Source organism: Bufo bufo, chromosome 1, assembly GCF_905171765.1.
Source record: "Bufo bufo chromosome 1, aBufBuf1.1, whole genome shotgun sequence".
Lineage (NCBI taxonomy): Eukaryota > Metazoa > Chordata > Amphibia > Anura > Bufonidae > Bufo > Bufo bufo.
The window spans coordinates 462,369,573-462,388,741 of NC_053389.1; the positions used below are offsets into that span (position 1 = coordinate 462,369,573).

The 19,169-nt window shown below is 44.1% G+C and overlaps 1 protein-coding gene across 2 annotated transcripts in view; it reads left to right on the forward strand.

Moving 5' to 3' along the window:
* TMTC3 (transmembrane O-mannosyltransferase targeting cadherins 3) overlaps nucleotides 1–19,169 on the forward strand; it is an 81,839-nt gene that overhangs the window by 7,468 nt on the left and 55,202 nt on the right. For both annotated transcript variants that reach the window (XM_040408604.1, XM_040408614.1), the window contains exons 2-4: nucleotides 1,337–1,556; nucleotides 3,500–3,718; nucleotides 10,718–10,817. In XM_040408604.1, coding sequence (XP_040264538.1) covers nucleotides 1,368–1,556; nucleotides 3,500–3,718; nucleotides 10,718–10,817 — 508 coding nt within the window. In that variant the 5' untranslated portion in view covers nucleotides 1,337–1,367. The remainder of the gene's footprint in view (nucleotides 1–1,336; nucleotides 1,557–3,499; nucleotides 3,719–10,717; nucleotides 10,818–19,169) is intronic.

A 19,169-nucleotide genomic window follows, 5' to 3' on the forward strand; every position in this document is an offset into this window, starting at 1 on the left:
CAGTCCGATATATAGAAAAATTTCCGGCAACTTACAGTTAGATGACTGTGGACCTGGCCAAACGGTAAGAGAGAGGTGGTGGATAAGGGGAAGGGAACAATATCCCTAATAAATCCCTCAATGTACCCCTGCCTACAGGCGGAGCACCCGCCCCTAAAGGGGCGACCCCACCTCTCGGTGGCTAAGCCCTCGCTGTCGCCTAATGTTACCCTGCCTGTAAGGATTGATGATGTTCGTCCCTTCTTTAGCAGTTTGTCCCGACGCGTTTCCCCAGACGTTGTAAAGACTGGTTCATCAGGGGACTCGGGATAGTTGATAAATTCTTGCAGGTTTCATTAGATAAATGCCCATCTGATATTAGTGGGCAAACTTCTGATAATTGCATAGCAGACCTCCTGCTATCCAGAGATCCCCCATAACGGTGCTATCCAGAGATCTCCCCCCCCCCCCCTATAACGGTGTGTCATCCACAGATCCCCCATAATAGGGTCATGCACAGACCACCATTAGTTCAAAACCCACCAAAAGCGCACCTTTTGGTTCAAATTTTTTTTTTTCTCTTATTTTCCTCCTCAAAAAACTGGCTTCGTCTTATGGGCCGGTGCGTCTTATAGGGTGGAAAATACGGTATATTGCTGCTGCTGACTATGGTGTTTTTTAAGAGGTTCCTGTTTGTTCAGTGTTCGGAGAATCTTATTTTAATGAACAAATGTTCTTTTATCTTTTCTATTTTATTTATCTGTTCTGTGCAGTGCTATTAAGAAAATGGCAAATTTTGTACTTTTGCAGTAATGCAAATATGTTTACTTTAGTTAAAGATGTTTTATTTTTAAAAACACTGTGCATTTCAGTTCTTGAGTTGAGCATAACTACATTTCAGCATTATCAGTAATTTCTGTGTGCTTTTTGCCTTGAAAATCCAAGCAAATAGACCTCTAGCACAATTCCCTTAAAATATCCTGGAGCGCCGCTGCCTTCTCAAACAGCTGATCGGCAGAGGTCCCGGGTGTCGGACCCCCGCCGATCAGATGCTGATCTATCCAGAGGATAGATCATCGGTTTAAACAAAGTGCAGAACCCCTTTAAATGACATCACCTCATAGGTGCCATCCGCTTTCACACCAATATTTAGCACCAAGCAATTGTCCCCCTGTTTAGTAAATTTGACACATTTTAGCTCTGCCTTCATTTTATACATTATGGACTGCAGGTTGTTTCCCCAGTCTAACCTAGCCAATGCTAAATGTTGTACACTGGTACACTCAATGGGGAATGGTAATGGTGGTCTGAATAATTTGGTCGTGTGGCTGGTAACATTACTTTGTTTGTGTTTCAGTGACTTAGGTCTGAAGACGGATCTCAGAAAGATGGCTGAAGTGACTCTAAAAGAGATCGGCGTCTTGTCATGTGTTGTCGTATTATGTTACTGGAACAGTCTCTTTTGTGGATTTGTCTTTGATGATGTGTCTGCAATTCTGGATAATAAAGATTTGCATCCTGCAACACCCTTAAAGAAGCTCTTCCAAAATGACTTCTGGGGGACACCAATGTCTGAGGTTAGTATGAAAGCCTCTACTGTTGAAATACCTTGACGTGCATTGCTTGGTCAGGAATCTGGAGGACAACCCTAGGTGCTTCAGCAGAAGGTTATGTGTTGGCACCCCGAGTGCCATATGCCAGAGAGGTTCCAAGGGAGAATACCTCCTTGCATGCTGCAGCGGCTGATGCTCCGTTTTTACTCTCGCTGCATTCCTGCAATGCTCCGCTGGTCTCCTCAATGTCAACATCTGGTTTGTCTGCAGGAGAAGGAGCGGGGAGCTTTCCTTCACAGGTCCAGACAACTCCTTTAAAGCTGCTGGCCTAGCTATCGGTTTATTGGGACATGATAGGCAGTTGAGTATACTATCTATGCAGATACAATGAGGCACTGGTTATTGCGTGTTCTGAAATCCATGACAAAATGCGCGCAGCATTTACATATGAAGACACGCAAACATTACACACGATCTGAAAAGGTGCAGCCAGTCTGCAAGAACTCCATTGTATGGGTGTTTTCTGGGGGTATAAAAGTTGCAGATTTGCACACATAACCTATATGTGACATTCTACTTCTAACCTTTTTACTTTGCCAGAACATGGCTTTTCTTTCAGTATAAAAGAGAGTATTCAGACCTCTACAGAGGAAATCGGATAATATGATCTCCTTTGTCAGATAGTATGGGAATGCTTATTCTTGTGAAGTTGCGTCATTATATATTTGTTGTTTCTGGGCTGTAAATTTGTCGGATCCTCCAGTGTCCAAGCAGAACTACACATAGTAGTAATAAAGCTTTCGGTTCTTTACTCTACAAACTCAAATTGGCAGATGCTTTCAGTCAGGAGATTTCTGAAGAACTTGGGTTAGGCCTCATTCTCACAACCTCTGATCTTCCAAAAGTAATTTCAGATGTTAACATCTGTTTTCCAACAAGTGCTCACAAAACACAAGTCCTGTTCTGTAAATATATTGTAAGTCTGTCTGGAGATGGGTAATTCTTATGCCAGATTCCTTCTGAGATGAGAGTGTTAGGTGTTAAAGTAAATGATGACTAAGCTTGAGCCAATTGACCTTTTGGATCATAAATGTATTGGCTCCGTGGAGCCAAAGTTCCATTTGTCCGAAGTCACGTGAGAATTTGGTGAATTACTTCTGTATTCGTATCTGCGTATTGAAAAACCATTTAACATAGGAATCCAAAGTGGGCTTTGGTACTGGGTGGTACATCGTTACCGAAACCCAGTTAGGATTCCTATTTTACATAGTTTTTCTATACGCAAATATTCATACAATAGTAATTCACCAAAGTCTCATGCAACTTCGATCTAGAAGAACTTTGGCTCCACGGAGCCAATACGTTTTAATGCTGTAAGAATGCAGCATTAAAATGTAAGTATTTGAACGAATCGACTACAGATCTATGAGCCGAAGGTCTAGTCTTTCAAGCCTACTGATGACCTTTCCTGAGGATAGATCATCAGTGGAACTCTGTGGTGACGGATGCCACTGCATGGCATCCATTTAATAATGTATATGTATATTTTTTTTATACATTAAACGTAAGTCAAAAACATAATGTGAACCCCGCCTAAACTAAAACCAGGAGTGAAACCTACAGAGAACAAAGTATAATGTAACAATGTGTGTCTCTTCTATGTTTTGGGGTCCACTCCTGGTATTGACTTACATATGCTGATGAAAAATACTGACCGTGTGAAATTGGCCTTTGGGAGATAGTCAGGACACCAATGTACACACCAGTGTGCGGTCGGTTGATCTTGCCAATGTCTGTAGGTTTGGCCAACGTTCATATGGTTACCTTCACTTACACATGCAGGTTCTACTACCAAAAACATCTTTGTCACTTACGGTAAAGGTGCATATTCTCCTTACCATCTACTGGTTGTTATAATTCTAGATGGCCTAATTAGGTCTTCCTTTTTTTTTTTTTTTTTTTTCTAGGAGAGAAGTCATAAATCCTACCGTCCTCTTACAGTCCTGACGTTTCGCTTAAACTATCTGTTCAGTGAACTGAATGCAGTTTCCTACCACCTTCTAAACCTTCTCCTCCATGCTGTGGTGTGCGTGATTTTCCTTAAAGTTTGTAGGCTTTTCCTGGACAAGCGAACCAGTCTGATTGCTGCCCTGCTGTTTGCCGTACATCCAATACATACTGAGGCGGTGAGTATAAGAGCTAAAGGAGACTTTATAGTCTCCTAATTCCCAAATTGTTGCATTGATTTTGTATTGATCCTCCATTACATTCCTGTGTTCTGGAGTTGTGAAAGCCTCTGAACAATGAAGCGGTATGGCTGTATATCTTTTAAAGTTGTTGGACACTATATATTACTAGCTACAAATGTGCTTGGAGCAGCACATACATGCAGCTAGTATTAGACGTTTTTAAACTATTGGCACCAGTGTCTAATAGATTAATATGTCTAAAGTATTTTTACTTGAAGGTCTACTCACCCGGTTCCCTGTGCTGCGCTCCAAAAATGTTAGCTAACGAAGGGTCATGTGACCAGTCCCGTCCCTCAGCGGTCTCCATTTACTTACTCTGCCAACGAACTGCACATGCACTACTTCCTCTCAGTGTTAATGGATGGAACTGGTCACCTCCATCAGCGGTCATTTTGGGACCACAACCATGGCAAACAGGTAAGGGTACTTTCATACTTGCGTTAAACTTTTCCGGTATTGAGTTCCGTCCTAGGGGCTCAATACCGGAAAAAAACTGATGCATTCTGAATGCAGAGCAATCCGTTCAGTATGCATCAGGATGTCTTCAGTTCAGTCACTGTATGTTTTTTGGACGGAGGAAATACCACTGCATGCTGCCGTATTTTCTCCGTCCAAAATTCCAGAACACTTGCCGGAATACTGGATCCGGCCCAAGTGTTCCAGAAAAACTGATCCGGTCTTGGAGTCTGCGCATGCGCAGACCTTTTAAAATGTGAAAAAGACAAATACCGGATTTTCCAGATGACAACCGGAGAGACGGATCCGGTATTACAATGCATTTGTGAGATGGATCCGCATCTGGATCAGTCTACAAATGGTATCCATTTGCATACAGATTGTCGGCGACGGAACTGTCTGCCGGAATCCAACAACGCAAGTGTGAAAGTACCCTGAGATAGCCTGCTAATACACATGAAGAAGGCATATTAAACCAAAGTTTCCTCCAGTGTTCTCCAGGTCCATATTTGATAAGGCATGGTCCAAAGTAGGACATGCTCTGTGGTCTTCGCACGGAAGGGGAATGATAAGTGTAATTTCACAATTTCTGTGGGTCTATGTGCAGTCCATAGCGCACGCGGACAAAAAAATACAGGAACGATTTGCACCTTTTGTGTGTATTGGACTCCCTACTGGTTTTGGTTTACAAATACTGAGCAAAATGCAAATACATCTTAGCAAATATCCATTTCCTATGTAAGGTCTACAAATTAACACATGGCACTACACTGTTAAATTTTTGCATGCCTGAGGTTTTCATATATGGTATGTGTGTACTCGCCACAACCTTTTAAGTTTGTCTCTAGTTGCTGACTGAATTTTAAAAGAAGGACTCCAGCACATCATGTGTCAATAAACCCAGATGTTTATTGGTAACACGTTAAAATTGCGTACAACATAGGGCTCTTTCACACCTGCGTTCTTGTCTTCCGGCATAGAGTTCCGTCGTCGGGGCTCTATGCCGGAAGAATCCTGATCAGGATTATCCTAATGCATTCTGAATGGAGTGAAATCCGTTCAGGATGCATCAGGATGTCTTCAGTTCCGGAACGGAACGTTTTTTGGCCGGAGAAAATACCGCAGCATGCTGCGCTTTTTGCTCCGGCCAAAAATCCGGAACACTTGCCGCAAGGCCGGATCCGGAATTAATGCCCATTGAAAGGCATTAATCCGGATCCGGCCTCAAGCTAAACGTCGTTTCGGCGCATTGCCGGAGCCGACATTTAGCTTTTTCAGAGTGGTTACCATGGCTGCCGGGACGCTAAAGTCCTGGCAGCCATGGTAAAGTGTAGCGGGGAGCGGGGGAGCAGTGTACTTACTGTCCGTGCGGCTCCCCGGGCGCTCCAGAGTGACGTCAGGGCGCCCCAAGCGCATGGATCATGTGATCGCATGGCACGTCATCCATGCGCATGGGGCGCTCTGACGTCACTCTGGAGCGCCCCGGGAGCCGCACGGACTGTAAGTATACCGCTCCCCCGCTCCTACTATGGCAACCAGGACTTTGATAGCGTCCTGGGTGCCATAGTAACACTGAACGCATTTTGAAGATGGTTCCGTCTTCAAATGCTTTCAGTACACTTGCGTTTTTCCGGATCCGGAGTGTAATTCCGGCAAGTGGAGTGCACGCCGGATCCGGACAACGCAAGTGTGAAAGAGGCCATAATCGCTTGTGCATTTAGATTTTCAAGAAATCCTAATTATAGCTGCGAAAAGCTTGACACATGTAAGTGGTTATGCTGTAAGGGATTTTATTGCATAACCAGTAAACTGTTGATCATTTTGGAATAAGTGCTGTCTTAAATGGTTGCTATTCTTCACATAGCTTTGCATAAATCAATTGTACAAGCAACCATAAGAAACTTTGTAATATAGCTTATCAGAGAAAAATATCTAGTTCTCCTATTATCGGCTGTTTATGGCACTTGAGTGCGCGCATACACACACACACACACTCTTGCTGAATGCCTTTCCGTTTGAAAACAGGCCAGTTCACTAAAGAATCAGATTACACATGTCAATAAAAGTCTAAGGAGTGGGAGTGAGACAGAGGAGACACACACACAAAGAGACTGCTGCAGCTAAATAGGAAGTTTGTTTCTGAACACAAGTGCTTTATTCACATCTATACAGGTCAGTTCTTCTCTGTAATTTCCGGGGGCTGCTTCTGAGTGAGTGTGAGAAAGTTATGAAGCAGATTCTCCTGTACCATCATCTCTTGGAGAACTGCAAAGTAGCATACCAAGGAGAAACTGCAAAAAAAAAAATGTCAGATACAAGTGATCTAATGACCCTCATGTACACACTGCACTATTGATTTAATACAAAGTTTATTGATAGGTTATGTAAGCTTTAAGCTCCTATGCCTAAGGCCTAGATTCTGCTGCGTTTTGTGTCCCCACACTATATTTTGTTTTACTGACAGAACTTTATTCTTCATGTAGTTTTTTCTAAGAAAAAAATGGCACCATTTCCCCCTTTTTAAGAGCACTGCCATTGCAGTATTTTTCAGTGTGTTTCATCCAGTTCTTGTTCAGTCACTGTATTGACCACCAGGGGGTGCCTGAAGACCTACTGTAAACGACCAGCGTTTCCTTCACAAGCATTCATTAAAATGTATGCCCCAGATATCCCCTGTAATAATGGGATGTGTCAGTTTTGTCCTATAGTACATAAGAAATGTCTGCAGCGTATATTTTTAAAGGTGCCATTGAAGAAAAATGTGGTCTCTGCACCATGTCACCTGTTCTACATGTGGTTCCTACAGAGTGAGGATGAAGATCTGGCACAGCTTATATCACTGCAGCAATGAAAAGCTGCATTTGCACTTTGAGCCAACATGGGAGTTATCTGAAATACTTTGCTTCTCCTGTGTTTCTGCTGTTCACTTCAAATCTCCTGTGCAACCTCTGCTGCAAAGTATGTTTTTGACCATTTTCACCTCCTTGCCCTTCCCGAAAAATAATAAAAATGGATCAAAAAGCTCTATGCACCCTAATGAAACCTACTGCTCCGCCCGTAAAGCCCCTATAGGACTCTATAGTCGGAAATATAAAAAAAGTTGTTAGTGTCAGAATATGGCAATGCAAATAATTTATTTTTTATTTTCTTATTTTTCATAATGTTACTGCAATAAACAGGGACCTCTTAACGTTATGGATACCTACTTATCATTTATTTATAATACTGCAAATATTGTAGCCCTCCATGATCAAATATACCGCAGAAAAGTGCAGAGAGGATTATGTTGACTGTGCTGTAGTGTGGCCCACAGCTATGCAATGAACCTACTGAAGCTGCCCATGTGCTTGAAATCCCGCTCCGCTGAGCCCACCAACCTCTGCAGGGTTGGCCAACAGTACAATGTGTAAAGAAGGATAAGGTAACAGGCCTGGTCCATTGTTCTGTATGAAGGCTTATCTCCTGTCCCTAGTGAAGTATGCGTGCTGACACCCTGTCCAGGCTTGCTTGGGCGGCTTATCATTCTAAAGAGACTGGTTAGTGCAAACACGCTTCTGATCTCTATTAGGCGTTGTATGTCAGCAGTCACACTAGTGTGAGAGTGCTAGTTACACTAAGGCTACTTTCACACTCGCTTTTTGGCTTTCCGTTTGTGAGATCCATTCAGGGCTCTCAAAAGCGGTTCAAAACGGATCAGTTTTGCTCTAATGCATTCTGAATGGAAAAGGATCCTCTCAGAATGCATCAGTTTGCCTCCGAACAGTCTCCATTCCGCTTTGGAGGCTGCCTGCAGCGTTTTGGTGTCCGTGTGACGAAACTGAGCCATACGGATCCGTCCCGGCACACAATGTAAGTCAATGGGGACTGATCAGTTTTTACTGGCACAATAAAAAAACTGATCCGTTCTCCATTGACTTTCAATGGTGTTCAAGACGGATCCGTTTTGGCTATGTTAAAGATAACACAAACAGATCCGTTCTGAACGAATCTGTCCATGACGGATCCGCACAAAACGCAGGTGTGAAAGTAGCCTTACCCTTTGTACAATCTAAGACACTAAACCTAGAAACAAATGCTGGAAAACTAAACAAGACTCTTCATACATCTCTCGGTCTTACCTGTAATAGAAGATAAAATGGCACCATGGGAAAGGAGGGGATGAAGGGATGATTTTCTCCAGGTTTAGGATTCCTGTAGCCCCCCTTTTTACTCCTTGCCTTCCAAGTGCCATAACATTTATTTCTCCGTTGACATCGCTGTATGAGGGCTTGTTTTTTTCACTTGAAGGTGACGGAGCAATTGTAGTTACTCTGTGCCGCCACTACAATGGTGACGAAGAGCAGGCAGACTTTGAAGAGGAAGCAGCGCTCACACCAGCGTGGAGTCGAACCCCCGCTTATCTGATATTGATTACCTGTCCTTAGGATATGTCACCAGTGTTCTGCCACTGCACAACCCCTGTAATGGCTGCATATAATGTTACATTATATTGTATTCTGAAAATGTAGAAAATTAATTTTGAGTAAAAATGAATAAAATTCCATTCCCGGCATTGTTTAATTTCCATTTTACGACATTTACTATGCAGTAAAAATGACATGACAACCTTACTCTGAGGGGTCAGTACGATTACAGCAATAGCAAATTCACCTTTTTCTTTTCTTTTTTTTTTTTTTTTTTTAAAGATTATAAAAATGAAAACTTTTTTAAAAATAGTTTTGCCTCCTCGCATTCTAACACTCGTAACAACCCATACATTTTCGTCAACACAGGTGTGTGAGGCCTCTTTCGTTATTATTATTATTATTATTATTATTATATATTTTATTTATTTTTTTATTTTTATTTTTTGCAGAGTGAGCTGTACTTTTAGGGTACTTTCACAATAGCTTCGCTGGATTCCGGCAGGCAGTTCTCTCGCTGGAACTGCCTTCCGGATCCGGCAATCTGTATGCAAACGGATACTATTTGTAGGATCCGTCTCACAAATGTATTGCAATACCGGATCCGTCTCTCCAGTTGTCATCTGGAAAAACGGATCCGGTATATATTTTTTTTCCACATTTTTAAAGGTCTGTGCATGCGCAGACTGCAAAATGGGATCCGTTTTTCTGGAACACTTGGGGCAAGTGATTCGGAATTTTGGACGGAGAAAATACCGTAGCATGCTGCGGTATTTTCTCTGTCCAAAAACCGTACAGTGACTGAACTGAAGACATCCTGATGCCTACTGAACGGATTGCTCAGAATGCATGGGGATAAAACTGATCAGTTCTTTTCCGCTATTGAGCCCCTAGGATGGAACTCCATACCGGAAAAGAAAAACGCTAGTGTGAAAGTACCCTTATTCATATTATTTTGGGGAAACATGCAGCTTCCTCATCAATTTTATTTCATTTTGTGGGGAGGTATAACAACCCCAGTTTTTCCCAAGACTACAGATCTCCACTTACAGTAGTCACCTTTCCTAAGTACTGGCTATGTCTCTTGGTGCTCAAACACCCCCGGGACTTACAGTAGGGCTAAACAACAACCATACAGTCCCCAGAGACATATGAAGCATGTATCAGTATAGATCATGGATAGATTACAGGAAAAAAAGCTTGATGTCGGGCAGATCACTAAGCCTTTAAGGGATTGTCCCACAATCCACATCCCCTGTCTGCACTCTGCAGTATAAGATGATAAATGTCAGATCGCTTGGGACTCCACCGCTGGAATCTCCACAATGACTAGAATGGGGGTTGTCGGCCCACTGTATGAACACAATGAGGTAGAGTTTGAATGGAGCCGTAATGGAGCATCCAGACTGTGGCTTAACCAAAATCTATAGGACTGGCTAAGATGGCACAATGCTGTACTGTTTTCTGCAGCACTCCCATGGAGCACCAGCGTGCATGCTCAACTCCTCCTTCTCATCACCGTGGCCGTGCAGTGCGGGGAAAGTGCAAGCTTGAGACCTCCATTCTATTGATCGGTAGAGGTCCCCTCAATGAGCTCATCAGTGACCAGTGATAAATATGGACACAAATTACTGTAGCATATGCTCTGCACGATTGCCAGGAGATTTCAGTTCTGAAGCCTGCAGAATTTTGAATGGACAGTTATACATGATGTAACTCAGGATCAGCGCATCATGTGTAGTGTATTTAAAAAGCAAATCCACTTTATCTACAATGTAAAATAATAGCATGTCTTAAAGGGGTTGTCCGGCCGAGGAGCCGACAACCCCAGTTGTTGGACGGTGTTCACAATAAAAAAAAAAAAACACTTGTCCGTAGTCCCATTGTTTCAGCGCTTTAACGGGGCACACCATCCACCCACTGGGATTGTTGGCTGCTAGTCTGGACAGCCCCTTTAAAAAGAGGTGAAACCTCTTCATGCACTTTTCCCCTGGTCGCCATAGATTCTGTTGTTGTGACCCGTTGTGAATAAATTAATGGAAAGCTTTTAAGAGGTTGTCAATTCATATCTCCACAGGTTACAGGAGTTGTTGGCAGAGCTGAACTCCTCTCCTCTATTTTTCTATTGGCTGCGTTTCTATCGTATACCAAATCGAAGGGCCCAGACAATTCCATAGGTAACAATCTGTATTGTATTTTATGTGATGCTTAACCCAACTAACTGGTGCTGGTGAAACCAAAAGGGCCGGACAGACGTTACATTGAGGCCTCTTTCACACGGGCGTCCCGGATTTGCTCCGGGTGCATTGTGGGAAACACGCGCAAGTGCGCACACAATTTCAGTCAGTTTTGATTGCGTTGCGTTGTTCAGTTTTTATCGTGCGGGTGCAATGCGTTTTTCACGCGTGTGATAAAAAACTGAATGTGGTACCCAGAGCCGAACCTGGACTTCTTCACTGAAGTTCTGGTTTGGGTTAGGTGTTCTGTATATTTTATTAGTTTCCCTTATAACATGGTTATAAGGGAAAATAATAGCATTCTTAATACAGAATGCTTAGTAAAATGTAAATTGAGGGGTTAAAAAATTAATATTAGAAGAAAAAAAAATTAACTCTCCTCATCCAGTTGTTTGCGCAGCCGGCATAGTCTTCTTTTTTTCTTCTTCTTTAAGGACCTGCAAAAGGACCTTTGATGTAATCGCGCTCACCACGTGGTGAGCGTGGTGACATCAACGCAGGTCCTGCTGAATGAAGATAGAAGATCCTTCTATCTTCATTCAGCAGAACGTGCGCTGACGTCACCACGCTCACCACGTGGTGAGCGCGATGACATCATCAAAGGTCCTTTTGTAGGTCCTGAAAGAAGTTGATGCCGGCTGCGCGAACAAGTGGATGAGGTGAGTTAATTTTTTTTCTTTTTTTTTTTTTTTTTTTTTAATCCCTCAATCCACATTTTACTTTGCATTCTGTATTAAGAATGCTGTTATTTTCCCTTATAACCATGTTATAAGGGAAAATAATACAGTGAATTTACTTTAATGGGATCCGGGGTTGCTCATCCCTATCATCTCCTAGCAACCATGCGTGAAAAAATCGCACCGCATCCGCACTGGCTTGCAGATGCTTGCTATTTTCATGCAGCCTCATTCATTTTTATGGCGCCTGCGTTGCGTAAAAAAGGCTGAATATAGAACATGCTGCAATTTTTACGCAATGCACAAGTGATGTGTGAAAATCACCGGATTCAGTGCGGGTGCAATGCGTTCACCTCACGCATTGCACCCGCGCGGAAAACTCGCCCGTGTGAAAGGGGTCTAAGTGTGTATGCCATCCTGTCACTGCATACTTGACCTGTGTGTGTGTGTTGGCCGTCTGCTCTCTCTGTTAAATGTTTACTTTGTTTTCTCTCATGCTAATAGACATTATAAAGAGTCTCATCTGCTAGAAAAAGAATATACAAAATGTTCTGAGTTTTTGATGAGCGGATGTGTTTGTTGGCATGGCACAATCATTTTAAGAGCTTCCAACAAAATGTCATACTGCACTACGACATTAGGGTCTATTGTGAAAGCCTACAAAATCGGAACAGAAAAGTTTTTGTCACTTTGATTAAAGGGAACCTGTCACCAAGAAGTTCACTGTGCAATGCCTTGTAGGGGTTGCTCAACTGAATGTAGTGATACCTTACACTTGGTGATCTGTTGCCTAATCCTGAAGAAAAAGTACTCGCAGCATCATGTGACTACAGGGTAGTAGACACGCAGTTGGGCAGGAACAATGACCCTAATCACACTGTCATTTAAGGGGAACATTTAAATGATTTTGGATAGCCTAATCAATCCAATTGAGAGCCTGTGGCATGACCTTGAAGACTGCTGTATACCAAGGCAGCCAATCAAATTTTAAGTTGAAGCAGTTTTACTGAGAAAAATGGCCAAAAATTCCAGTATCTAAATGTGCGAAGCTAATGGAGACATACCTCAAGAGACTTCCACCTGTAATTGCAGCAAAAGGTGTCTCCACAAAGTATTGATTTTTGAGAGGGTAAATTCTAATGCTCATTAAATATCTCAGTTTTCACCTTAACTATTGTTTTTGTTTTTTATATTAAAGTAAGAAATATTTAGCTTATTTAAAGGGAACCTGTCACCTCCCAAAACCATCCCAAGCCGCCAGCAGTACCTGCATGTAGCCAGCAGCAGGTTTCTGATGATGTCTTTCTTCCTGAAGGCAGGTGCAGCAAAAGTACTGAAAACGTTGTTTTATCCCCTGCCGGCGCGCTGCTCCACACATGCTTGAAGTCACGGAGGCGGCGGCCTCCTTGCTTCAAGTAACGGTAACCACGCCCCCTTCCCTGCCCCTTCGCTGTGACTGACAGCCGGCTGTTCGGCAAAGGCAGCTGAACTCTCGTGCCTAAGCGCTGTCAGTCACAGGCGCGGTGAGGGAAAGACGCTCGCAGGCTGCCAGCTTCCTCACCGCGCGAGATTTCACCAGAGCACAGGGCTGGCAGACAGAGGCGAGTGCTGCCTGGCCTTGTCAATCAGGACTTGGTGGGAGAACGGAGCCTCTAGGAGCAGGAACAACGCACACCCCCCCCCCCCTGCTCCTAGAGGCTAATTAGCATATTATAAAAGTTAGATTTCCGGCGTAACGGGGGCATAGATAAAAGTAGGAATAGGCTAGTTATGTTTAGCTGATATTAGCACATCGCTAATGTCAGCTAGTTTAATAGGGTTAATTCTGGTGACAGAAACCCTTTAAAGCAATGTTAGTGCTTCTTTGTGTCAATTGTTTGACAATTGTTTTGGAGTTCTTGCTCCTTGTTGGGACATAGCAGGGTGCTGGTTGGTTGGATGAGATGCTATGGGTTTTCATAGAAGAGATCCAGCAGTGTATGAAGACTGACTTCATGGGAGGAAGGGGTGGACCGGTTCTCCTTGCTGAGATAAAAGCCTCTGTACTATTACTGGCTCATTAATAACATGTAGGTGGTGGCTTGTGAGTGCATGGAGTAAGACGCACTGTTCACTGCTCCTGCAAAAATCCTGCTCATTTATACTGGAAGCGCGCTCAAACTGACTGAAATTACTTTACCTGGGGTGAGGAAGGTGTCCAGGGATTGCGGTGACAAAAGCGGGAGCCTGAAAATGCCGAGGAAATCGTCCAAACTGGCGAAACAAGACCGCATGGAGAAAGGCCAAGATGGCGCCGGAAGTGGAGAGGGGTCGGCGCTGCAGGAGACGGTGAGCCAGAGCGCGGATGCTAAACTTAGTAAATATGCCAGACTGGACGGTGGAGGGGGCGATTCGGCCAGCGATAAAGGGACTGATATACCTACCTCCTCTGATCAGGAGGACGGATCCATGGACGGCGACGATCCGGTTTCGGCCGGTCAGCCGGTACTCAAATCTGCAGCCCCTGCAATAGTTCCAGAAGACCTGCGGGTTGATTCTACAAGGGAACCCACACTGAAAGATATAATGGTGGCGGTGGCAAGCTGAAACAGTACCCTTAAAGTGCTCGCAGTACAAGTTGGCAGTCTGAGATCAGATGTGTCCATAATCAGGCACGACCTGCACAAGATTTCTGAGCGTACTTCAGATTTGGAAAAGAGGGTGTCCTCACTGGAAGACGTTATTCAACCTCTGCAAATGGCGTCAAAAATGAATGGGAAAGATATAGCTGCCTTATACGCCAAAGCGGATGATTTAGAGAACAGATCGCGGAGAAATAATCTGCGGATTGTTGGCATGCCAGAAAAAACAGAAGGGGCCAATGCTACAGAGTTTGTGGAGAAATGGTTGCACCAGTTATTCCATGAGAAGGGCCTATCTTCCCTGTACGCGGTTGAGCGGGCGCACAGAGTCCCGTCGCAGCCGCTCCCGCCAGGCAGGCCTCCTCGCCCCATACTGGCGAAGATTTTACACTTTAAAGATCGGGACACTATCCTACGCCAGTCAAGGGACAATGATGAGATGGTCATGAATGGGGTCAGAGTGTCCATTTTTCCGGATTATTCCAATGAGGTGCAGCGGAGGAGGAGCAGATTTATAGATATAAAGAAAAGGCTCAGAGTGCTACAAGTTCCGTACGCCATGTTGTTCCCGGCTAGATTGCGAGTGGTGGCATTGGGATCCACCAGATTCTTTGAGGATCCGGAAGAAGCAACTCAGTGGCTGGATGTTCACGAGCGACAACTGAGAAGTGGGGCCCTGGACACTTGAAGGAAACAGTTTGCAGTTTGTGTTCACTTTATATGCATAGGATTGCACCCTAATGTCACTTTAATGTTACACCAGTTATAAAGTGTATTGAGTGTTGCTACCACATGGTAGATCCTGATGCAGGAGTAGGAAGTTGGGATAAGAAATGTATTTCCCAGTTGTGGAGAGGATTCTCTACCTGAGGGAGAGTGTTGGAATCAGAAGTGATTTTTGTTTAACATTGGGCATGGTGCTTGCAGATTGCCCTGATTAGAGTTGGATGTTTGGGAGGGGGGGGTTGGGGTTACTTTTCAAAGTAGCCTGATTGCTGGGGAGGGGGAGGGATGGGGGGGGAAGGGGACGGGTCAGAGATGGGTGAGGGGCGTGAATTATGTGAGAGGGACATCAGTATGGGGTGTGAGATTCAAACATGCTGTAATCTTTCATCATGACACAGGTGATTAAAGTGTTGAGCTGGAATGTGAGGGGAATGGCTGATGCACGAAAACGACAATGTATATTTCAATATTTGGGTCGGTTTCAGCTGGCTATCTGCTGCCTGCAGGAAACGCATTTGTCCAATGATAATGTGCAGTGGCTGAACAAAAATTGGGTAGGACATGTGGTACATGCAATCCATTCCTCTCACTCCAGGGGCGTAAGTGTGATTGTGCATAAAAGTATAAGGTACGAACATCTGAAGCAATGTGTGGATGCTGAGGGCAGGTATGTGTGTGTAGTGTGCAAGATTGATGGGATCCAGGTGGTGTTGGTGTCAGTATATGTGCCTCCACCTTTTGCTTCCCCTGTAATAAGGGATATTATGACCTTTCTGGCGGACTTCCCTGGACTGCCGTGGCTACTAGTGGGGGACTACAATTGTACATTGAATGACTCCATAGATAGATGTCGGGTAGAAGGTGCCAGTGGATCACCGGGGAGTGTGGCTCTAAAGAATATTATGAGGGAAACGGGTTTACTTGATGTTTGGAGGCTGCGCAACCCGGATAAGCGGGTGTTTTCATGTAGATCTGCTACGCATCATTCATTATCACGCATAGATCTGGCTTTGGTTAATGATGTTATGCTGCCATTGATAAGAGATGTTGTTTATCACCCTCGGTCGTTGTCTGATCATTCCTTGGTGCAGGTTGATTTGTGCCTGGGCGTGCTTAGGCAGGGACCGAGGTTGTGGAAATGTAACCCGCATTGGTTGAATGTACTTGGTGATTTGTCTGAGATTACTTTGGAGGTCAGGGAGTACTTTTCTATTAATGGAGGGACGGCTTCAATTCACGGAGTCTGGGATGCCATGAAAGCGTTTCTGAGAGGGGTACTGATCAAAGAAATAAGTAAGCATAAATCTAAATCCAGAGAGGCAGATGTTAAAGCTCATGTACAAGTAACAGAGGCTGAAAGGGAGTTTGGTAGAATCCCCACCATGGCTAATAGTGAGGCGCTGGAGGTAGCTCAGGAACAACTGAGGTGTCACCTACTACAGGCTGCGGATAGGAAGCGTAGTTTTTATCGCCAAAGATCATTTGAGGAGGGAGAGAAAGTTGGGCATTTGCTCTTAGTGGTTTCTCAGGCACAGAGGGGTTCTTCTTGTATACAAGAGCTAATGGATGGTAATGGGAATAGTAGCCAGGATACAAAAGGGATATTAGATATTCTAAAAGGTTTTTATGTCTCTCTCTATGCTTCCAAGGCGTCTAGCTCTGAGGAGGCCTTGTCCGCCTTTCTGGCTGAGGCTCAGCTATCAGTGTTATCAGAGGAGGATAGAGAGAGACTGGAAGAGCCGATCACGCTGGAGGAGTTAGAGGCAGCTCTTGGGGCGATGGCGAACAGTAAGGCGCCGGGGGCAGACGGTATACCAGTGGAGGTGTATAAAAAGTTGCAAGGGATACTTCTTCCTGAATTACTTAAGGTTCTTGAATATTCTCTGGAGACGGGTTCGCTACCACATTCTATGCAGGAGGCTATCATAGTAGTTATTCCTAAGCCTGGGAAAGATCCCAAAGTTCCTGATTCTTATAGACCAATTTTGCTATTAACAGCAGATGTGAAGCTCCTGGCGAAGGTGTTGGCGAACAGGCTGTCCAGGGTAATACTAACTATTGTGCACCCGGATCAAACGGGCTTTATGCCTGGGAAATCAACTGCTATAAATATCCGTAGAGTATATGCCAGTCTGAATATTCCAGCAGATAATGGAGGAGATAGGGCCTTACTTGCGTTAGACGCCGCCAAGGCGTTCGACAGTGTTGAATGGAACTACCTATGGGAAACATTGAGAGTCATGGGCTTTGGTGCTCGATTTATTCAGTGGGTGAAAGTGTTGTATTCAAGCCCAAAGGCACGGATCAGAGCTAATGGGGGGCTGTCGGATAGCTTTTCTTTGGCCAGGGGCACCAGACAGGGGTGCCCATTGTCACCTTTGTTGTTTGCGTTAGCAATTGAACCACTTGCAGCCCTTATCCGCCTGTCACCTCATATTGTGGGGTTTAGATATGGTGAGATGCAAAACAAAGTGGCAATGTACGCTGATGACACTATGTTATTTCTGGGTGACACTGGGGGCTCTCTGGATGCGGCCATGGCTTTAATAGATAAATTTGGTGGCTTCTCTGGGCTTCGGATAAATTGGCAGAAGTCTGCCTTGATGCCGGTAGACGGACAGGCACTATCTGGTGTGCAGGCGGATAGTTTGATTCCCTGGGTGGGCAAGTTTAAATATCTGGGGTTATATATAACACCTAGACTGCTAGATTTTGAAGAGCTTAATTTAACTCCTTTGCTAAATACCTTTAGGCTGAAGGCAAGGACATGGGGTAGACTCTTTTTGTCGGTGGTGGGCAGAGTGAATCTCCTAAAAATGGTAATGATGCCGCAGTTACTATACATATTGAATAATGCCCCTGTATGGATCCCAGTTGAGAGATTTAGGAAAATACATTCGATATTTAGAGATCTTATCTGGAAATATGGTCAAGCTAGGATTAAGCTGGAGACGCTGCAATATCCCAAGTCTGAAGGTGGCTTGGCTGTCCCTAACGCCTGGATTTATTTCTTAGCCTCTCAGTGTCAACATTTTAAGGGTTGGATGGAATTTCAGCTACCAGATGTGACGGGGAAGATACTGCAACATTGGTTGGGTAGTAGGGATCTTATGGGTATTCTGGAAGGTGCAGGGATGCATGGGGGGAGAGAGAAAGTGACGCTTATAGAGCTTATGAAAAAAGTGTGGGTAAAGGTGAAATTGATCAGGGGAGTTGGTGGGGTAGGATAACTTGATGCCAGAGTTAATTTCTCTATCAGGAGTCCGAAATTGGGAATCCCATGGAGTAATGAGGATAGGTCAATTGATCGAGAATAATGTATTTAAATCATTTCAAGGTCTACAGCAGGAATTCAACATTCCTAAAGTATGGTTCTATCAATACCTGCAACTGAGACACGCCTATGATGTCACGATAAGGAAGGGATGCATTATTGCAAAAACGGATGTGGTCCATAAACTGGTTCTCCCAGCTGGAGGAAAGAGAGGTTTGATATCACAGGTGTATACTCTGCTTTTAGACAAATTTTTGATTGAATTCCCTCTTACTAGGATGAGAAAATGGGAAAAGGATCTGGGAGACATCCCTAAGGAACAGTGGGAAGATATATTGGAGGCAGTCCCGAGAGTGTCTGTAAGTGAACAGGGCAAGTTGTCACAACTGTTTATCATCCACAGAGTCTACAAAACTCCAGTGTTTTTACGGAAAATTGGGATTAGAACTGATGACAATTGTCCAAAATGTATGGCGGAAGGTGCAGATCTGTTTCATATGCTTTGGTCTTGTCCAGTGCTAAGTAGATATTGGGACGAGGTGTTGACTTTGATTAATCGTAACCTGGAGTTGAGGGTGCAGAAGGACCCAAAGATATGTGTGCTGGGATATGTGAAGGAGATTGGTGGGGGAGAGGCGGTCAAGGTGGCAGCTGGGAGACTATTGTATGTGGCCAGGAAGTTGATCGCTTTTAGGTGGATCCAGGGGAGTCCGCCAACTGTGGATGAATTTGTGAGAAAGGTGCATGATATGTTAACTTTAGAGAGGGGAGTGTTTGTTAGGAGAGGATGTCCTCAGAAGTTTGAAAAGTTGTGGAATGAATGGTTGTCTCACACTCATGTTGTAATATAAAAAGGTCTTGAAAATTCATGCTCTGATTTGGGGGGGGGGGGGGGTTGGCAGTTGGGGGAGGGGGGGTGGGAGTTGTTGGGGTTTTAACAGTCAAATAACTCTAATTGTTTTGTCTTTATCTTGGTATATTCATTATGTACAAT